Genomic DNA, 17744 nt, shown 5'->3' on the forward strand with positions numbered 1-17744 from the left:
TGATATTCAAATGTTCACATTTTTCTAGTTTTTTGTATAATCTTATCCATCTAATTAGCAACAGATTACTTTTAAATTTGAATCGTTGATTTCATTATTTTTCGTAGATAAGTTAGAATCTCACTTATAATATACTTAGCTGAAGATCTTAACGAAATATATTTCAATTACGCTTCTTCCAGCAATACCACTTCAATAAATTTTATTTCTTTTTTCTTATTTATTATGTTCGTTAGACCTTCCTTTTCGTCTATCAAAATATAATCATTCTATAATAAAATATTTTCAGCTTTCCCATTATTTCAAATTTCGTATCGCTTTTACAGTTTGCCTTCTGAGACTCATTCGATCTAATAGCTTCCCTTATCTTTGTTGTAAATAAGACCCATGTCTTTTAAAGTAGTGTTTGCTATTATAGTTGCAGTTCTATACGATACTGTATATATTAACTCCATCTGCGACATATTTTACAACAATCCGTTCTAGATTCCAGTTGGACGATTTTAAATCTAACTGTAACACTATAACAACACTTCAGGCACCAGCGCCATCTATTGAAATATATTAAAACTAACGCACGCTTAAAACATGTTATTCAACGTATAGCAGTTTGGTTATATCATCTATATCACGAGTAATGATCTCATCGTATAAAAACGAACTAAAAAATCTATGTAATGGAAGGCATTATTGTTAGTTTATAAGCAAGACCTATATACCATGTGAAAAATAAGTAAATAAATTGATTAGTAAGTTGCATTACCCGTGGTAATTAGTTTATTTCAAATAGCTACTATATATATTAGTTATATCCGGATGTATTTTAATTATTTTTAAAGATAACCTTGTCGGATTTGGAGTCATTTTAAAATACATTTATAGTGAGTAAAATTTTTAGCAAATTTTTTAAAATACAATCATTTTTTGTAACATTTTATATAAAATAATAAAGTGATTCAGAGAAAACTTGCAAAGTCACTCAAATTTAGAAATAAGTAGTCATCCTCCAGACTTAATATATACGGAGGGAAGGGGACTGAAACAGATGCATAATATATAGCAGTTTAAACGCATTTCCTTTATAATAATTGATTCTCCGTTCATTGCGGCAAATTTGTAGAAAGTTATTTTCTACTTACACTTATACAGAGTGATTCAAAAAACCGCTGACAGACTTCTAGGGCAGGTAATACATCAAAAATTGGCCATGGGATTGCAAATGCCACCTTAACGAGATATATGGGTGTTAAAGTTTCTTTAAAATTAAACATTATCTGCAATAAAAAACCCTTTTTTAAAAATATTTTCAACACCACTGCTAATTTTGTCAAACGAGCAGTATTTTCGTGTAAAGTGATCAATTATCTATCAATTGGTCTTTTACAAAACTTTGATTAAAACAACAGTTTTTGGATTAGATTAACAAATTTTCTACAAACGTGTTTTTCTTAAAAAGAAAATTTTGTATAGTTCATTTTTTTTCTATAATACCTGTCAAATTGTTGTAAAGTTGGCAAAATTAACAGGGAGTTTTGTTTTATCATGTTTTGAAATAGATATGTCACACTAACGTTTGAGCTTTCGTTATTCAAAAAGAAAACGTGCATAAAAAACGCTTTTACAATAAATATGTACTTCGTTAAAATCGTATTTATCTAAAAATTTATTAGTATTTTAACCTCAACTATTTAGCTATTGAAAATGTTACTAAAAATCAGGAAAACAACATAAATTTTATAAGGGTCCTAGATAATACCAACAGAAACCCTAAAAAATTTACATTGACAAGTATTATAGAAAAAAAACGAACTATACACGAAAATACTGCCCGTTTGAGAAAATTAGCAATGGCGTGGAAAATATTTTTAAAAAAGGGCTTTTTATTGCAGATAATGTTGGTAATAATGGTTTTTTGAATCGCCCTGTATATTTATTTTGTATATTTTCCCGTTAATACTTGTTGTCAAGTATTCATGTCGTTAGGGTTGATTATTGCTGTAGACTTCCATGGTAAATAAAGCTAAGAGGTTTACTTTTAGAGTTGTTTACAGCCACCTACATTCATTAGTTCTAATTTTATTGATCAGTTTCAAACTCAATCGTTGAATTTTCATTCAAGTTACGATTTTGTTGTTTGTGCCAATGACAAACAATATTAATTTAGTGTACGTGGAAATGGCTGATGTCATTAGGTTAACTGATGTTTCTCTTGTCATTGGTAGGACGCAATTCATATCTGACCTACTAGAATTATATCGACTTTATTAGATATTATTGCAGCCTTGAATGAGCTGGTTTTAAGTGATTCTGGTATGATTGATTTAGTTGTTTCAGATCATAATTGAGGGTGAAAATATATTCGTGGGCTCGACGCCACCCTGTAGACATTCCATACAAATAATTCATCAAAGTAGTAAAAAAAAACTCTCTTTAAGTATTTCAAAGTTATCTAAAACAAAAAAAATCTCCTTATCAACTTTCAAAGTAGTTTCTATTCCAAATAAAACCAAATAAGATTGTTAACTTAAAACCTTCTTTTTCTATTTCCATTAAAAACATAAATGGTAAGAAAATGGCAAGAAGAAAGTCTAAAAACCCGTATACCACGTTATCCGCGACAAGTTCAACGTACGAATAAGACCGTACTGGATCTTATAATTGCCTTCACGGTCGCTTAATGCTCGTAAATCAAAACCATGCGCAACGATTAAAGTGCCTTTACTTTATTAATACATATCTGAAATGCCAAAAAATTTAAATAATTAATCGCAATACTAAACTACAGAGACAAATTTATGAAAAGTATGTTGAAATCATTTATTTTATATTCAAAACGTGGTCGTAAGTAATCTTCACGCAACAGGTGATGATCACGAAATAAATCCAAAGAAAAGTCGGTTCTAAATTCATTAACATAACCTATAAATAGTGGTGTGATGTTATGTTTATGATTTTTTATGTAAATTATTTCTTTTTCCTTTATGATTAGAAGAATTATTAATTTATTGTTGATTGTATGCAGATGTGTTGTGTTTTAACAAAGGAAAATACCAAAAACTTTAAGTTAAGTTAACTAAAAGTTGGATGTTTTTTTTTTTGATATTTAAAAAATTGATTAATAAATTAAATAAATGTAATGTAATAAAATTATTTACCCATATTTCACGATTAATACCTTCCCATTCCGAATTTAATTCCAAATTCATAATAGCACGAAAATTTGGAGACATTTTCTCAATTTTTTGAAAGATTTTGTTTTTCAATCGAGTTTTTTGTTTTTTAGTGCTACCAACCATTTAAAGTCATATGATTTTAATTCAATTTTAAGTTATTTATTATTTATAATAAACAAATTCATTAAAAACATCATCGTATTTAATGTATTGTTTGATATTATCGTTAAATAAATAAAAAATTCTTCTTTATGAATTTTATAAAGAATTTTTATATTTAAATTTATAGCACCATCTATCAAATTAAACTTCAACTATACAAACACATTAAAGAGGTGAATTTCCAACAATTTCCCAGAAATGAAAATTTTCTCTTTGAATTAAAACGTTTTTATCCACCTGAGTTGAATCCACAGGTAGCAGGTAGGGTAACATCTCTCCCTAAATAAAACGTTTCAAATTCCTGATTGAAACCCGCTACAACAGACCGGTTTATCTAGCCTTGAAAAATCAACGAAAATCGCTTCGAAAAAGCCTTCATTAATCTATCCTTCTGATAAAATCGTAATAAAATCAACAAACGGTCACTTACCTCTAACATTAATGAATCGTCCTTGATTTTCCTCTTTGAATTTCCGGTCACTTTTCTAACTGGAAGAGTCACTTTAGAAGAAAATCATTCGAATAAACCGGACATCATCGCGTAAACACCGCGTAACAATGGCTTGATGCTTGAGGAATACACAAGAACAGTTTTGTGTGCGTGTTTGGATAGCGGTGGTGGTGAGTGTGTGTGTGTAAGTTAGGAGGGGAAAAGGCAGAAGGGGGCCCACAGACTATCAAAAGATTCGCTGTTTTCTTTTTTCCCGCTTGTAAAGAAAGAGATAGATTAATAATAACGTTGTGCGTGCGCATTATAAAAAAATAAACTATCCATTTACACCAATCGATGAAGAAGTGGTTTTATTAAAAACAGAATAATTCGATTTGAAAAAGAAATGAATCTTTTGATAATTAAAGTGGTTTTTTGGTTGATGGGGTGTTGCTTGGTTGTAGGTCAACAAGTTACTTATACGTTTAAAGAATTTCCTTATAAAGAACATCCTAAAAATGTAAAAAGAATTATATTTTTGCGAGACATAACTTTGACATAACCTCACTTTTTATTTTTGACGTTCAGGAAGCTTTGTTTCGCGAATATGAATCAGCATGCGAACAAGGATGTAATGGGAGTGGAGTTTCAAAGGTTTTGTGTGTTCGACAATGTATTTCACCCTCTTGTTATCGAGATTTATATAGTTATGATCCGGTAAATAATTTAACCTATAAAATATGTTTTTCATAGTTTTATGTAGATGGCGACACTAATTAATGATTTAAATTTAATTTTCAAATATTAAAATATATAGGTGTCCCGCAATTATTGTACAATACTTTACGAGCGTATTCCCTGATCGAAAATAAACAAAAAAAATAACAAACATAGGTCCGGAAATAGATCATTGTTGAGATATTCAAAGTTTTATTGTGAACATCATTAATTCAAAGAACTTCAAAATGTGCAGGATACAATTACTACATCTAAATTGTTACAACTAATGATGTTAACTTATTGGACCATTTTCGGACGTATTAAGCCGTTTATTAGGCTTTTTTCTCTATTTTCAACCAGAGAATACGCTGGTGAAGGATTGTACAACAATCATTGTGGGACACCTCTGTATAAATATACCTTTTATATAAAGAGTGTTCATAAAGATTAAATTTGTTATTCTTGTTTCAGTTAGAAGAGGGTGAGGTAGATGTAAGACTAAACAGTTTCAAGGGATGTTTTATTCAACGTTACAATAAATTTCGACCTTAAACTATTAAACACCGACTCAACAATACTGTACAAAACACCTATAGTTTAGCACAAATGGTAGTATACAATAAATTTTTAAGAAAAGTTTAGAGTTTTGAGGCCGATTGTTGTTCCTCTTTTTATTTATCATTTATCATAATAATACACACATCTATTTTATTCTTTTATAGGATTTATATACAATATAGTGTAAATAGGAAATATTAATTTATTGTTTATGTTATTGTTGCTTTTTATTAGCTAAGTTTCAATAAATACATTTAGTATTTACAATATAGTTGTAAATTCTTTTTGTTTATTTATGGTGATTGTTAATTTTATTGTTGATTGAGCTTGAAATTATTAAAGAAATAAAATATGTGTAGTATTTCATTAATTTAATCATTAATGACCTATAAGGACAAAGACGGTAGAATCTAAAACGACTGCTACATCCTTTCTTCTTTTATAATCCAGAAAATGACGTCAGTATCGAGCCGATACGTCATACTAGCGCCATCTTTTGTTGACTAGCTGTTTCAAGTGACCATATTTAAATGAATACAAATATTTGATATTGTTGATATTGAGTAACAACAATTCTAATATTAATATTTGTGAAATGTTGTGCACACAAAACAGATAAATAAAAACTTGTCTGAAGATGCAATGCTAAACTCGAAATCTTCTAGGTCTAGTGTTAGTTCTAGATTTAATTATAATTCAGCGTTAGATTGTTGTATATTTTTATTGATCTAACGCTAGACCTACTACTAGAAAGTTTTTGGTTTAACTGTGCATCTTCAAAGTGTGAAATAGTAGTTGCCTACCTATACATGACGTCACGAACGGGTCGTCGAGCTGTGCACCTGTTCCCAGAATGCAGCAATCCTCTTAGATTCTACTGTCCTTAGTATAACGATTAAAATTTAACCCTTGTATGACCAAAACGGGGTCAATGCTACAAACAATAATATTTTACATAGCATTCGAAATCGAAGATTGATCTTGTTGTGCTTTCATATACATGTCGATTCATTGGAAATGATGATATTTTTGGCATTCTTCTTATTACAGGTAGGTTTCGTGAGTTGAGAGAAGGTCCAAGATATATTTGGAATCACAATAATGCATTCAACCATCATAATTACCGCACGACAATCAGCGAAATAGATTTATAGACATTTTTCGTTTTATAAGATAACCTGGATACCAGGCCTGAGAGAAAAATAAGTTGATAAGCTTGCACTTCTGTGAGAAGGTACTGGCATTTTTTCAAAAAATTGCAGAAAAACTTGTAAATCATCTGAGTACAGAACAATTGACGATCAATTAGTTTCTTTCACGAGACTATAGTGTAACTGTACTTTAAATTTTAAAGCATATTTTCTTGACTACTGTGTTATAGTACTAATTTCGAGGTTTATTTAAGAAAAGTTGGGAACAAATCTGAGAAAAACCAAGACAATCGTTATTAAAATTTTGGCATGATAGTGGACGAAATATTACTACAAACAATTTCTTTAACGCACTAGAAATATAAAATAAGTAATTGCGAAATAAACTACAAACCAAATATTGTCTTGGAATGCAGCCAAAAGAAGAGTGGAGTTGACGTTTTGGACGAACTCATTCGAGAACACAGTTGCCGTATAACTACTAGAAGATTATTTGAACATTGCAACATACAATGCATTTGTAATTTGAGAAAGAAAAAGTCATAATTGGGCGGGAAGTGTTTTTTCCAAAATATGAAGGATGTTCTTACAGGAACTAGTATAAAAACAATAAATATAATTTGTACACGCTGTAAACAAAATGAAGACAAAGAATAACAAGAAGCATTTTTGTAATATGACTTAGAGTAATGTCACCTTGAGTGGACCGGCTGAAACATTTGTATGATGTGACAGTCGAAGTATGAAACCAACAGCAGTGCCACACCTGAAAACCATAAGCTAATAAGTGTCGAGATGAACAGACGTGTTTCTGTGTACAAGCGAGCATGTTTGATAAATGTTGACTAGTTCTTTGAAAATCTGCAGAAAATGTTGAAGGCCACAAAATATGAACAAGGCTCCATTTAGAACATGGATGAGACGGGATTCTCTATAGTTCCAAATAATAATTTAATGGTTATTTCATTAAAAGGAACCAGACGTGTTGTAAAATTAACAGTTGTTGAGCGTGGTAGCATAATCACCACTTCGCTGTCAGTGCTAGTGGGAACTCGATGCCACCTTACTTCTTGCTCAATAAAGTTAGAATACCTCAAGTTACCTCATGGTGAGGGTGGATTTGTCAATGGATCTGGTTGGATAATGCAGAATGAATTTTTAAAATTTATGAAGCACTTCATTTATCACTCTAAGTCTTTTCCTGTTCGATAATCATTCGTCGCATCTATCAATTGAATTGTTTCTATTCTCTATTTCTGCCATGGACAAAGCAGAACGGAGTGGTGTTACTATTCTTTCATTCCCATCTTACTGCAGCCTAACTGCAACTAGTGAAGAGATACTACGAGAAACAGTACAATGCGTGGAAACTCAATCATGATATTAAGACATTTGTAGTACGTCATATATCCGGTCCCGTTGGACAAGCATTGGATTTTGCACTCACTCATATAATACAAACGTTTTCACCGATTCTGATTTTGTACAAGCCATAATCAGTGGCGAGAGATTTTCCAGAAGTTACTGCGTAGGAAGAGGTGGTTACGTCAGCGGTACCGTCAACATGAAGGTCTAGTGTTTCAAGCTTATCATTTCTGTTAATTGAAGCTTGTCCTTTCAAATCCCTGAAAACAAAAAGGTGCAACTCGAGGCCATAAAGCACTAAAAAATACGATACTGACATCACCTGTAAGCATTGCTGAAGTGCACGAAAAAAAAAAAGGAAAACGCAATGAGATAAGCAAAGCGAAAGAAGCGCAGGCAGCACATCCTACAAAAAGAGGTAGAAAGACAGCCATCTAAATAAATAAAGAAGGTTGAAGATAAAAAATGGCAAACAAAATAAAAAATAGAATTAATCATCTTCGTCAGAGAACACCCATTTCTGCATCATCTGTATGGAAGATTCGCCTGCGTTTGTAACAATTTAATTTCATGCAACAAGTATCAGAGTCCTGTGTACCTCAAATGTGCTAAAATGGATAAAAATTCACACATTGTGATACAGATTCTGCATAAGTATGAATTTTGTTTCGGTATATAAAAGAAATCATTTACAATAAAAAATCTTCAATAACTTTAGCTCTTCTTTAGCTTCTAAATTTTTTAGCAGGGTAGATATTTTTTTTGCTAAATAACAAATCGAAGATGTTACACCATAAAAAGTTATCTAGTGATATAAACTAAATATTGACATATAAAAAGTTATAGATAGTAAAAAAGTTTTTTGAACTTGTCCTTAGGCGGTCCACTCAAGGTGATTATTAACTATTATTAAGAATATTTGAGTTCTTTTTTATATGTAGTTTTAATATGGCTATAATTTAATAAAATATAGGGTGACCGGTCATTAGACGTTTCTTATACATAAAACAAAATGTTATACAGGGTGATTCTCAACCTATACGCATAAACTTATGGATTTATTCCTCATGACAAATAATGGCTAATAGATGAAAAAGATTGTAGTAAAAGATTTTTGGTTTACTAGATATTCGATGTATGCAGCGACATCTAGGTAAGGTGAATTCTGCCTGAATTTTGAATTCTCAAATTTTTATTTTGGCCAGAACCCCAGAAACGTCTAATGACCGGTCTCATTGACACACCTGTATATCTAATACAATATCTAGTTTTAATACTTTTAAAAAAATCTTAGATGGTTCACCATGTATGGGTTTAGACTGACTCCTGTTCGTCCAAATTCGTTAAAATATTTTGGTCGTACAAGGGATAACATTTAAGAAAAAAATAGAAAAAATATTTTAAATAATTATTGCAATCCTTTTAGATAAATTAAAATACATTTCTTATTGCTACTATAACCTAAAACAAAATTTAATTTAATGACTTGAATCAATATGTGTATACTGTATATATATTACACTTTACAACTTTTTACATTTAATTATAAACTCTTACATGTTTTTTTCTAGCTACTATTTTTATATCCACCTATTAACTTTTTTTAAACCATTATTATTATCACAAAAAATACTTATTTCCCCCTCACTTATAAAAATAAACCACTACAATCTTTTATTATAATTTCCTTATTTTAATTATTTCTTTTTTTTTTTGGTTCTAAATGTTCTAAATAAATGCTACTCTTGAGGCAGTTTTTCATTTAAATCCCAAACAAAAAATAATTTAAAAAAAAATACAAAAAAATCTCCAAATTTTACTTTTTACACAGTACTAACAACCTGTACCCCTTCATTATTGACATTATTTTCTTGGAAATTCCCCGAAATTAAACTAACCTGTTCCCCACCACCTGCAACCGCAGCCACAGCTTGAACCGGAAGTTCCATCACAGGAGGCTCATTTTCTATGCTGTGTCGATGGGGAGTTGGACTACTTTTCATCCGCTGTTTTTTCAAACCGGATAGTTTCGGGAGATGTTTGAGAGCACTTCCAGAACGGCCTCTCAATTTAATTCGATCGGATCCAGTTTCTGGTCCTTCTTCTACTATCGAATCTAAACTGGCATCAGCTGTAGCTTCTTCATCTCTTTGTATTGGAATGTCATCTGAGAAGGAGAAGCATAGAAGATGTCCATCTCTCAAACTTAACTCTTCTTTTTACCTTGTTTTCAAATAGGAAAGGAAAAAGAAAAAAAGGAAAGTTCTTTTTGGGGAAGGACTTTTTTTTGAATCTCATGAAACGAATATTTTTTTAAATTTAAATTTTTAAATTCGAATTCGTTGGATGATGAGAATTAATTGAAAATTTTTTAAATTTGAGATTAAATTTGGAATTTTTTGGAGATCTTTTTTGACAGTTTTAAAAGTTTCAAGGTATCTTTTTATCTTAATTAATTAAAACGTCACTTGTGTGAATAAATTTATAAACAAAGCACCTTGCAAAACTTTCAAAACATTCCAGGAAAGTTTGTTTAAGAATAAAACAAAATTTTGAAAAATAATTTTGAATCTACCTGGAAGTTTTTTCGTTCTAAATGAAGCATTGGTGATCATCGATTTTGAAACGTGCGGTTTACTTGGTGGTTTCAAATGTAAATTAGCTGTGGGGGTTTGATGAACGAGACTTTGAAGGGCGTGAGTTGCTAAAAGAACATCTAAAAACATCGAAAATTAATTACTTTCTTTAATTATAATTTTAATAAATAAAACTAATTGGTGTGAAGTTATCCATAAATCTCAGCCATAAACTTGAAACATTAATAATTCCGTAACCAATACGATTTGGGTCACCAAATTTCACACACAGGTCAGTCTTACCTTCAAAAACAACTTACAACCACCATTTGTACCATCAATTTTCAAAACACCCCTAACGGTTTTCGAGAAAAAAAATTTGTTGTTAGACTGTATACGTATATTACGAGACGGCGGTGAATTTGACCCCGATGGGCACTTCTGAAATTGATGAAATTTTAGGATGATTCAGTGTTTTTGTAATGAAGCACACTAAAACAAGTAACACAAATCCAAATGGCACGCTGAGTGATCTACCCTTTAAAAGATCCAATTTTTAAATGTATTACTGCGATCTGTCTCCTAAAATCTTTGATAGAAATTGACTTCTTGCCATGAATTCGTCTGTATAGCAAAAAGGAGTTTACAGTCGTATCAATTATCCGTGTGAATATACACCAGTACCATTTCTTACCCCTTACTGCTATAGAATGTTTTTCAAGGAGCCAATCATGATGGTCTACCCCACCCATTTATGGATTATAATGGTGAATCTTGGCTGAGCAACTTACTCTTTTAATTTTTGTTCTCTGCTCCATCTTGCAACTGATGTTACTGGTTCTATGGTATCAAAATTTGTGGCCATACACATTTGTTACTATTCCATTTTACCAGCAATATTTTGTTTTAGCTATCAAATCTTTGATCATAGGATTCTGGAGCTAACTTTTCTAGGTCTATGATTAGTCGCAACAGATATTTTGCATTTTCCTATTTTCACTGATAGTACTTATTACTTATTACATGTACTTGCATTTCTTTTAATTGACGAAATTGGCGAAAAAATTATCAAAATATAAGCAACAGCTTTTTGGACCACTTACAGCAGATAGCAATTAGTTAGCAAAAGTAACAACAGTGTTTGTAACCAAATTGTATTGGCTTACCGTTTATGAACTGTTTTAGTAAGTGGTGAGTTGTGATCGTAATATCTTACAATCATTTCATTTTTGGACAGATTTTCTTAAAAAATGCAAAAATTTTGAAAACTTGCATTTACTATATCTAACAACGGTCTAATCTTAAACGATTTATCGCCCTTACTTTAATTAGCTTTGGAAGATAGGCATTTTTGCTCATAGCATTTTTCATAACAGGTTTTCCCAAATCGTCATCGTCTGACCAATAATCGCACTCAGATGGTAAACTGTGGTACTCGTTAAATACAAAAAAAAAAGTCAATAAAAATTTTGTTCTCATCTTTTGTGAACAATCAAAACGGAAAAGCAACGGAAAATATTTCCTCAACTTAGCAATAGCGGGTCAAGCAATATTAATATGTTCCCCTTGGTTTTGTGGAGATATTGTTGAACGACATATCTTTATAATGATAGGGACTAACGATATATTCCAAAAAACTTCACTATCCCAACTGAAATCCCAATATTCTCACCTCTTCCGCTCCCTTCTGTCCTTAAATCCTAAAGGAATATAAATAGGCACAATTCCTCCCTGCAAAAACTTCGAATCTGTCAACGTAACGTTTGTTAAATATTTAATACAAAATTCCACACAGGGACGGCATTCACTTAAATGAGCAAGGGTTGGAAACGGTGTGGATCGCGATAGCAAGTACTATAGTATTCTCCATTCGTTACATAATTTTGTTATATGCAATACAGACAATTGATATAATCAATTTCTTTCTCTATCAAACGTTTTTTTTTCTATCAAAAACCCACCTTCTAAATCAAGGGTGGTTCAAATTCGATGTCCGAATAGGCTATCTCGGAAACTATAAAAGTTAGAAAAAAAGTAGCCTGTGACATGTCTCGATCTCTTTTTTCAAATAAATTCCAATGTCGAAAATCTCAAAGCGTAAATTTATCTTACCTACATAAAGAAATAAGGCGCGACGTCCTGTCTGGGACGAACTATCTGTTCCGATTGGACGGAACCCCCGTCACCCCGCAGAGCTTGCTTTGTCGCAATTTTTTTTATCGAATGGTTGCGAAGATATCGATCTCTAAAGTGTGGGGGCTTGACTTTTTGCACTTTGATAGTAGTGTCGTCGAAGAAATGAAATTTACAGTTTCCTGTAAATTACGTTAACTTTTTAGATTTTACCTACCGCCCGGTAAAATCTAAAAAGTTAACAATTAAATAAGAAGATAACTTCTGGTATTAATAAGTAATTTAATAAGCGAATTATCACTGATTGTTTCTATTTAAAGAAAAGGAAAATTGATATATCTCAAAATCTAAAACCGACAAAATTTTTTTGACTACGTCATTAAATTCTCTGTAAAAAAGTGTCCATATAATGTCGTAGTTATAATACTCCACCTATAATAATAACCAAGATAATTGCACCTGCTGGTTTTACGAGATTTTCAATTTTGGCCTCTAGGATAAAAACAAAAGACGATAGCACTTTGAGGTTTTCGACATTGGAATTTTTTAAAAAAAAAAGAGATCGACACATGTAAGCTACTTTTTTTCTAACTCTTATAGTTTCCAAAATAGCCTATTCGGACATCGAATTTGAACCACCTGTACGTATAAATATAACGTACAGAATATAACAAGAAATTTTTTTTCTCGAAAACCGTTAAGGGTTATGGTGTTCAAAGTCCGCGTCGCGCTATTCAGGTGTCCGGAAATTGCGTTTATATATTTAAAGAGATGATTCTACACCAAAAATCATAAAGAAGAGTATTATATAAAGTCCGGTTCGAAAATGCTTCCTAAGGGCGCTAGAGCCCTTTAAAGATGGTACTCAAGAAGTATTTTTTAGCGTAATCTCAAAAACGATAAGGTCTAGAATGCCGAAATTTAGTGTACAGGGATATTTTTACGTGACAAATATGATAATCAAAAGAAAAAAATAACTTATGTGGTCTAACATAATAGGTAGAGGACGCGATTAAGGTACCACGTTTATTTTATCTTTATTTTTTTTACCATTTTCAATGCATCAATCAATTCTGCGGAAAGAATTGTCTAAAACCAGTCGTTTCCAAGAAAAATTGCATTAAACAATTTGTGGCATAAATTAAAGGTACAACTTTTTTTTTTAAATATCCTAGTTCTTTCACATTAAAGGTTCTAAAAAGGAAGTTGTATGTTCGGAAACACTTCTGCATACAACCTCCGAGCTTCCCGAGCATTTTCATCGCCCTTACCATACATAAAATGGATATTGGTATACTCTTCGAATGAATATTCAACTATTTTGAGAGTTTTAATAGCAATTTGAATTCAAAAATAGGTTATAAGTGCTTTTTATTCATCGTGTGACAGTAATAGGATATACAAGGTGTATCTGAATGACTGCAACAAACTTTAAGGGGTGATTCTTTAGTGAATTTTAAGGGTACTTTGATATATGAACCATGGGCGACTTCGGCTCCCCTAAGGAGCTACACCCCTCCAAAAATAGAGGAAAATTTTGGTTTAATTTCTTTTTCTCAAAAACCATAAACGATAGGAAAATGAAATTTGGGGAATATGTTTAACTCATAATAGAGCACGTTTTGACCCTATTTGTACTTTCAATCTACCCTTCTAAACTACTAAACGTAACCACCCCCGTTCAATTTATGCCTAGATTTTTTTATGAAGATGATAAATATATTGGAAAAATTTCAGTTAGATAGATAAAACTATTCTAAACCTTTTTTGTCTCTCTGATATTCTTCTAAAAATTAATAATTTCTGAGAAAAAAAATAATTAAGCAAACACTAACTGTTAAGCTGTAGGGTTGTTAATCGAAAGTTGGAATGAATTTTTAATGAAAAAAATCTAAGTAGGCTTTGCAATCTTTGTCAGAAATATTTTTGACGTTTAAATATTAGTGGTTTTCTTACTTTATTATTGTTTTATTTAAAATTTTGAAACGTCGAGTGAACGAGCGTAAATGCGATAGAATCTTTATTCAAAAATTAATTTGAAAAACAATAATAATAGTAAGAAAAACTGACATTTAAACGTCAAAAATATTTCTGACAAAGATTGTAAAGCCTACTAAGATTTTTATATTCAAAATTCATTCCATCTTTTGATCGACAACCCCGTTGTTTAACGGGCAGTGTTTGCTTTACTATTTTTTTTCTCAAAAATTAGTCGTTTTTAGAAAAATTTCAGAGAGATAAAAAAGTTTTAGAATACTTTCATCTATCTATGTAAAATTTTTCTAATGTATTTATCATCTGCATAAAAAAAATTTTCGCAAAAATGCAAAGGGGGTGGTTACGTTTAGTAGTTTAGAAGGGTAGGTTGAAAGTACAAATAGGGTCAAAACGTGCCCTATTATGAGTTAAACATATTCCCCAAATTTCATTTTCCTAGCGTTTATGGTTTTTGAGAAAAAAAAATTAAACCAAAATTTTCCGCCATTTTTGAAGGGGTGTAGGAGAGCCGAAGTCGCCCATGGTTCATACATCAAAGTACCCTTAAAATTCACTAAAGAATCACCCCTTGAAGTTTGTTGCAGTCATTCAGATACACCTGTATACTAGGATATTTAGAAAAATATTTTAAGATTGATTTTAATGCCATAAATCGTATAATGCAATTTTTCTTGAAAACGACTGGTTTTAGATAATTTTTTAAGTAGTACCTTTTTTATGTATTCTTTTTCGCAAAATTGGTTGATGCAGTTAAAATGGGAGGAAAAATAAAGATAAAAAAAGTATAGTACCGTAAACGCGCCCCCTACGCGTTATGTTGAACCCCAAAAATTATTTTTTTTTTCCTTTTAGTTATCATATTTGTTACGTTAAAATATCCCTGTACACCAAATATCGGTATTCTAAACCTTGTCGTTTTGAGATAACGCTAAAAAAGAGTTTACGTTACTTTTTGAGTGCCATCTTTAAAGGGCTCTAGCGCCCTTAGGAAGCATTTTCAGACCGGACTTTATATAAAGATTTTGTCATGATTTTTGATGTAGAATCACCTCTTTCAATATATAGACGCAATTTCCGGACACCCTGTATATTGACTGAGGTGATTAAAAAAGTTTTACAAAATCTTTTCTACGCAAGGGTCGGTTGAAAGTACAAATAGAGTCAAAACGTGCCCTATTATGAGTTAAACATATTTCCCAAATTTCATTTTCCTAGCGTTTATGGTTTTTGAGAAAAAAAAATTAAACCAAAATTTTCCGCCATTTTTGGAGGGGTGTAGCTCCTTAGGAGAGCCGAAGTTGCCCATGGTTCATATATCAAAGTACCCTTAAAATTCACTAAAGAATCACCCTTGAAGTTTGTTGCAGTCATTCAGATACACCTGTATACGTATAGTCTAACAAATTTTTTTTCTCAAAAACCGTTAGGGGTTACGGTGTGTTGACAGTCGATTTAAATCGCTAATGTCACCCTCTAAATCATCCTAAAATTTCATCAATTTCAGAAGTGCCCATCGGGGTCAAATTCACCCCTAAAGACCCATCCGCGGTTTATAAGAATGATTTTTTTTCTCAAAAACCGTTAGGGTTATCAAAATTGATAAAAATACTTAGAACTGTGTTCTATTATGTGGTAGAATTTGGCTTAATTCGAAGGTGCACATCAGGGTGAAAACATCCCTTTTACAGGGGTGGGGGTTGAAAAAAAAATTTTTTTTCGAAATGGGGATTGTAAGCTGTTCTTGAGGGTAAGAGTGACCTGTGTGTGAAATTTGGTGACCCAAATCGTATTGGTTACAGAATTATTAATGTTTTAAGTTTATGGCTGGGATTTATGGATAACTTCACACCAGTATAAAACTAACCTGCATAAGTTTCATAAGTAGCTCTTTGATAAATATCTCTTAATGTTTGTGATGCTCCATTAATACCTCTTTGTAAAGCGTTATAAACGATGTGAAGTAATTCTAAAAGTAGAGTGTTTGAGACAATGAGTCGTGGTAATGAGTTTGTTTGACTATTTTCGCTATCCGTTGAAGTTCTATTTCCACCCATTTGGAAGCCCTGATTAATTATTTTAGAAATAACCCTACATATGCATTCAACATTCGTTGCAGGTACACTACTAGCATCTTGATTATATAAAAACACCAAAGCTGTAACAACTCTTTGTCTATTTTGGGCATTTAAAGACTCAACTTGTGGCAATGGGCCCCAATTAACCAACTTTGTGTTGCATTCTTCGTATCTTCTTAAAGAATTTTCAGCTATAAAAGCTGGCTCAAGGGTTGATGAGTCATGATAAATTGAGTTTTGGGCAAGACTTGGCACTCGAAACGATATTATCTTTGATTGGCCATTTCCATCTACTACTTCTAAGTTGTAGAGGCTTAATAATAATGTTTCAATTTCTGGATATACTTCCTTTGCTGATAAATGGAGCCAAACAAAACTCGGAATGTATTGCATTACAAACCTTCGTAAAGATTTTTCGCCAGAGCGATAAAAATTAAGAAATTGTTTACATATTCTTTCTATTAACTAAAAACAAAATAAATTTAGTAATAATTCACAATTTTAACGTTAACTTACATCCGTTTTTCGACTTTGTTGGGGTTCTTCTAATAAAGCAAATAAAGCCAACATAACCTCTTGATTATGTTCTTGTTCGGTAGCGTAAGTGTGAATTTCGCTTTCTGTTAATGAATCGTACTCCTCCATCCAATCCAAAACTAGGATATCAGCCATTATTGCTTCCTTCAAAATTCGCAAAGCACGAAAAGAAAATCGTACGAATTAAATTCGATGACAAGTGGTTATTGGAAAATTAGAGGTTATCTCCGATCGTGAACGAACGACATAAAATTAGATAAACGGTACGCGGTGCTGTTTAAACACAAGGTCGTAATAAAAAAAATTATAAAAACATATTAAATATATTTGCAGGTGATGCAGTTTTAGTTCTTTTTTTGCTATTCGAAGCCTTAACGCCTAAAATATAAAATTAAAACGTCAAATTTGCGTTAAACACGCTTGCCAACTGTTTAAATTTTAAATTACTACATTTTTTTTTAGTGATTTTTAGACTTTTTTAGTGCCTAATGTAAATAATGAAATATTACCAAATATCTTGACATTTCAAATTAAAAAAATTTTATAAATATAAATTAATATTTTAAAACTGATATGAATAAACGTTAACCGCTTGATAACCACTTATTAAACTGTGGGGTTGAACTCGGTTTTATTAGTTTTGGTTCGATTTCACTTAACTTTTTAATGCTCCAATACCTAGTAATCTTCACATGAATTATTTACAAGTGTCTTCTGCCTTTCGTGACCTTAAAATTTCGTTTGTCAATAGGTTTTTAGATATTTATAAAGTAAACGTCACGAATAACCCATATATGACGTTTTTTGAAAGCTTTATTAAATAAAGAATTAAAAGAAATGTAAGGGATCCTTAGAAGCAGGAAAAA

The 17744-nt window shown here is 31.4% G+C and overlaps 3 protein-coding genes across 4 annotated transcripts in view; 1 reads left to right on the forward strand and 2 right to left on the reverse strand.

Moving 5' to 3' along the window:
• LOC111417475 (RNA-binding Fox protein 1) overlaps positions 1 to 3858 on the reverse strand; it is a 65304-nt gene extending 61446 nt beyond the window's left edge. Inside the window, exon 1 of the mRNA XM_023049762.2 lies at positions 3766 to 3858. Coding sequence (XP_022905530.1) covers positions 3766 to 3774 — 9 coding nt within the window. The 5' untranslated portion in view covers positions 3775 to 3858. The remainder of the gene's footprint in view (positions 1 to 3765) is intronic.
• Positions 3859 to 4171: 313 nt separating this feature from the next.
• Positions 4172 to 5397, forward strand: LOC111417476 (uncharacterized). The gene is made up of 3 exons (XM_023049763.2): positions 4172 to 4285; positions 4354 to 4482; positions 4957 to 5397. The coding sequence occupies exons 1-3, from the start codon at positions 4172 to 4174 to the stop codon at positions 5035 to 5037; spliced, it is 324 nt and encodes a 107-aa protein (XP_022905531.1). The 3' UTR covers positions 5038 to 5397.
• LOC111416542 (PI4KA lipid kinase complex subunit hyccin) lies at positions 4992 to 17293 on the reverse strand. Of its 2 annotated transcripts, none has more exons than XM_071196418.1 (4): positions 16858 to 17293; positions 16131 to 16806; positions 10135 to 10275; positions 4992 to 9726 (listed from the first exon to the last, which is right to left on the reverse strand). In XM_071196418.1, exons 1-4 carry the CDS (start codon positions 17011 to 17013, stop codon positions 9383 to 9385), a joined length of 1317 nt encoding a protein of 438 aa, XP_071052519.1. In that variant the 5' UTR covers positions 17014 to 17293; the 3' UTR covers positions 4992 to 9382. The 2 variants fall into 2 exon arrangements, with proteins under 2 accessions (XP_071052519.1, XP_071052520.1); XM_071196419.1 differs by having other exon boundaries at positions 9703 to 9782.
• Positions 17294 to 17744: the final 451 nt, after the last annotated feature.

Source organism: Onthophagus taurus, chromosome 6 (genome assembly GCF_036711975.1).
Source record: "Onthophagus taurus isolate NC chromosome 6, IU_Otau_3.0, whole genome shotgun sequence".
Classification (NCBI taxonomy): Eukaryota; Metazoa; Arthropoda; class Insecta; order Coleoptera; family Scarabaeidae; genus Onthophagus; species Onthophagus taurus.

What these genes read in the sequence shown, in the direction of transcription:
- LOC111417476 (XM_023049763.2), top strand. Translation starts at nt 4,172, where the DNA reads ATGAATCTTTTGATAATTAAAGTGGTTTTTTGGTTGATGGGGTGTTGC. An exon ending in ATAAAGAACATCCTAAAAAT is followed by an intron (nt 4,286 to 4,353) that starts GTAAAAAGAATT and finishes TTTGACGTTCAG; the next exon opens with GAAGCTTTGTTTCGCGAATA. An exon ending in ATTTATATAGTTATGATCCG is followed by an intron (nt 4,483 to 4,956) that starts GTAAATAATTTA and finishes TTCTTGTTTCAG; the next exon opens with TTAGAAGAGGGTGAGGTAGA.
- LOC111416542 (XM_071196418.1), bottom strand. Translation starts at nt 17,013, where the DNA reads ATGGCTGATATCCTAGTTTTGGATTGGATGGAGGAGTACGATTCATTA. An exon ending in AACAAAGTCGAAAAACGGAT is followed by an intron (nt 16,807 to 16,857) that starts GTAAGTTAACGT and finishes TTTTGTTTTTAG; the next exon opens with TTAATAGAAAGAATATGTAA. An exon ending in TAGAACGAAAAAACTTCCAG is followed by an intron (nt 9,727 to 10,134) that starts GTAGATTCAAAA and finishes TCTCCTTCTCAG; the next exon opens with ATGACATTCCAATACAAAGA.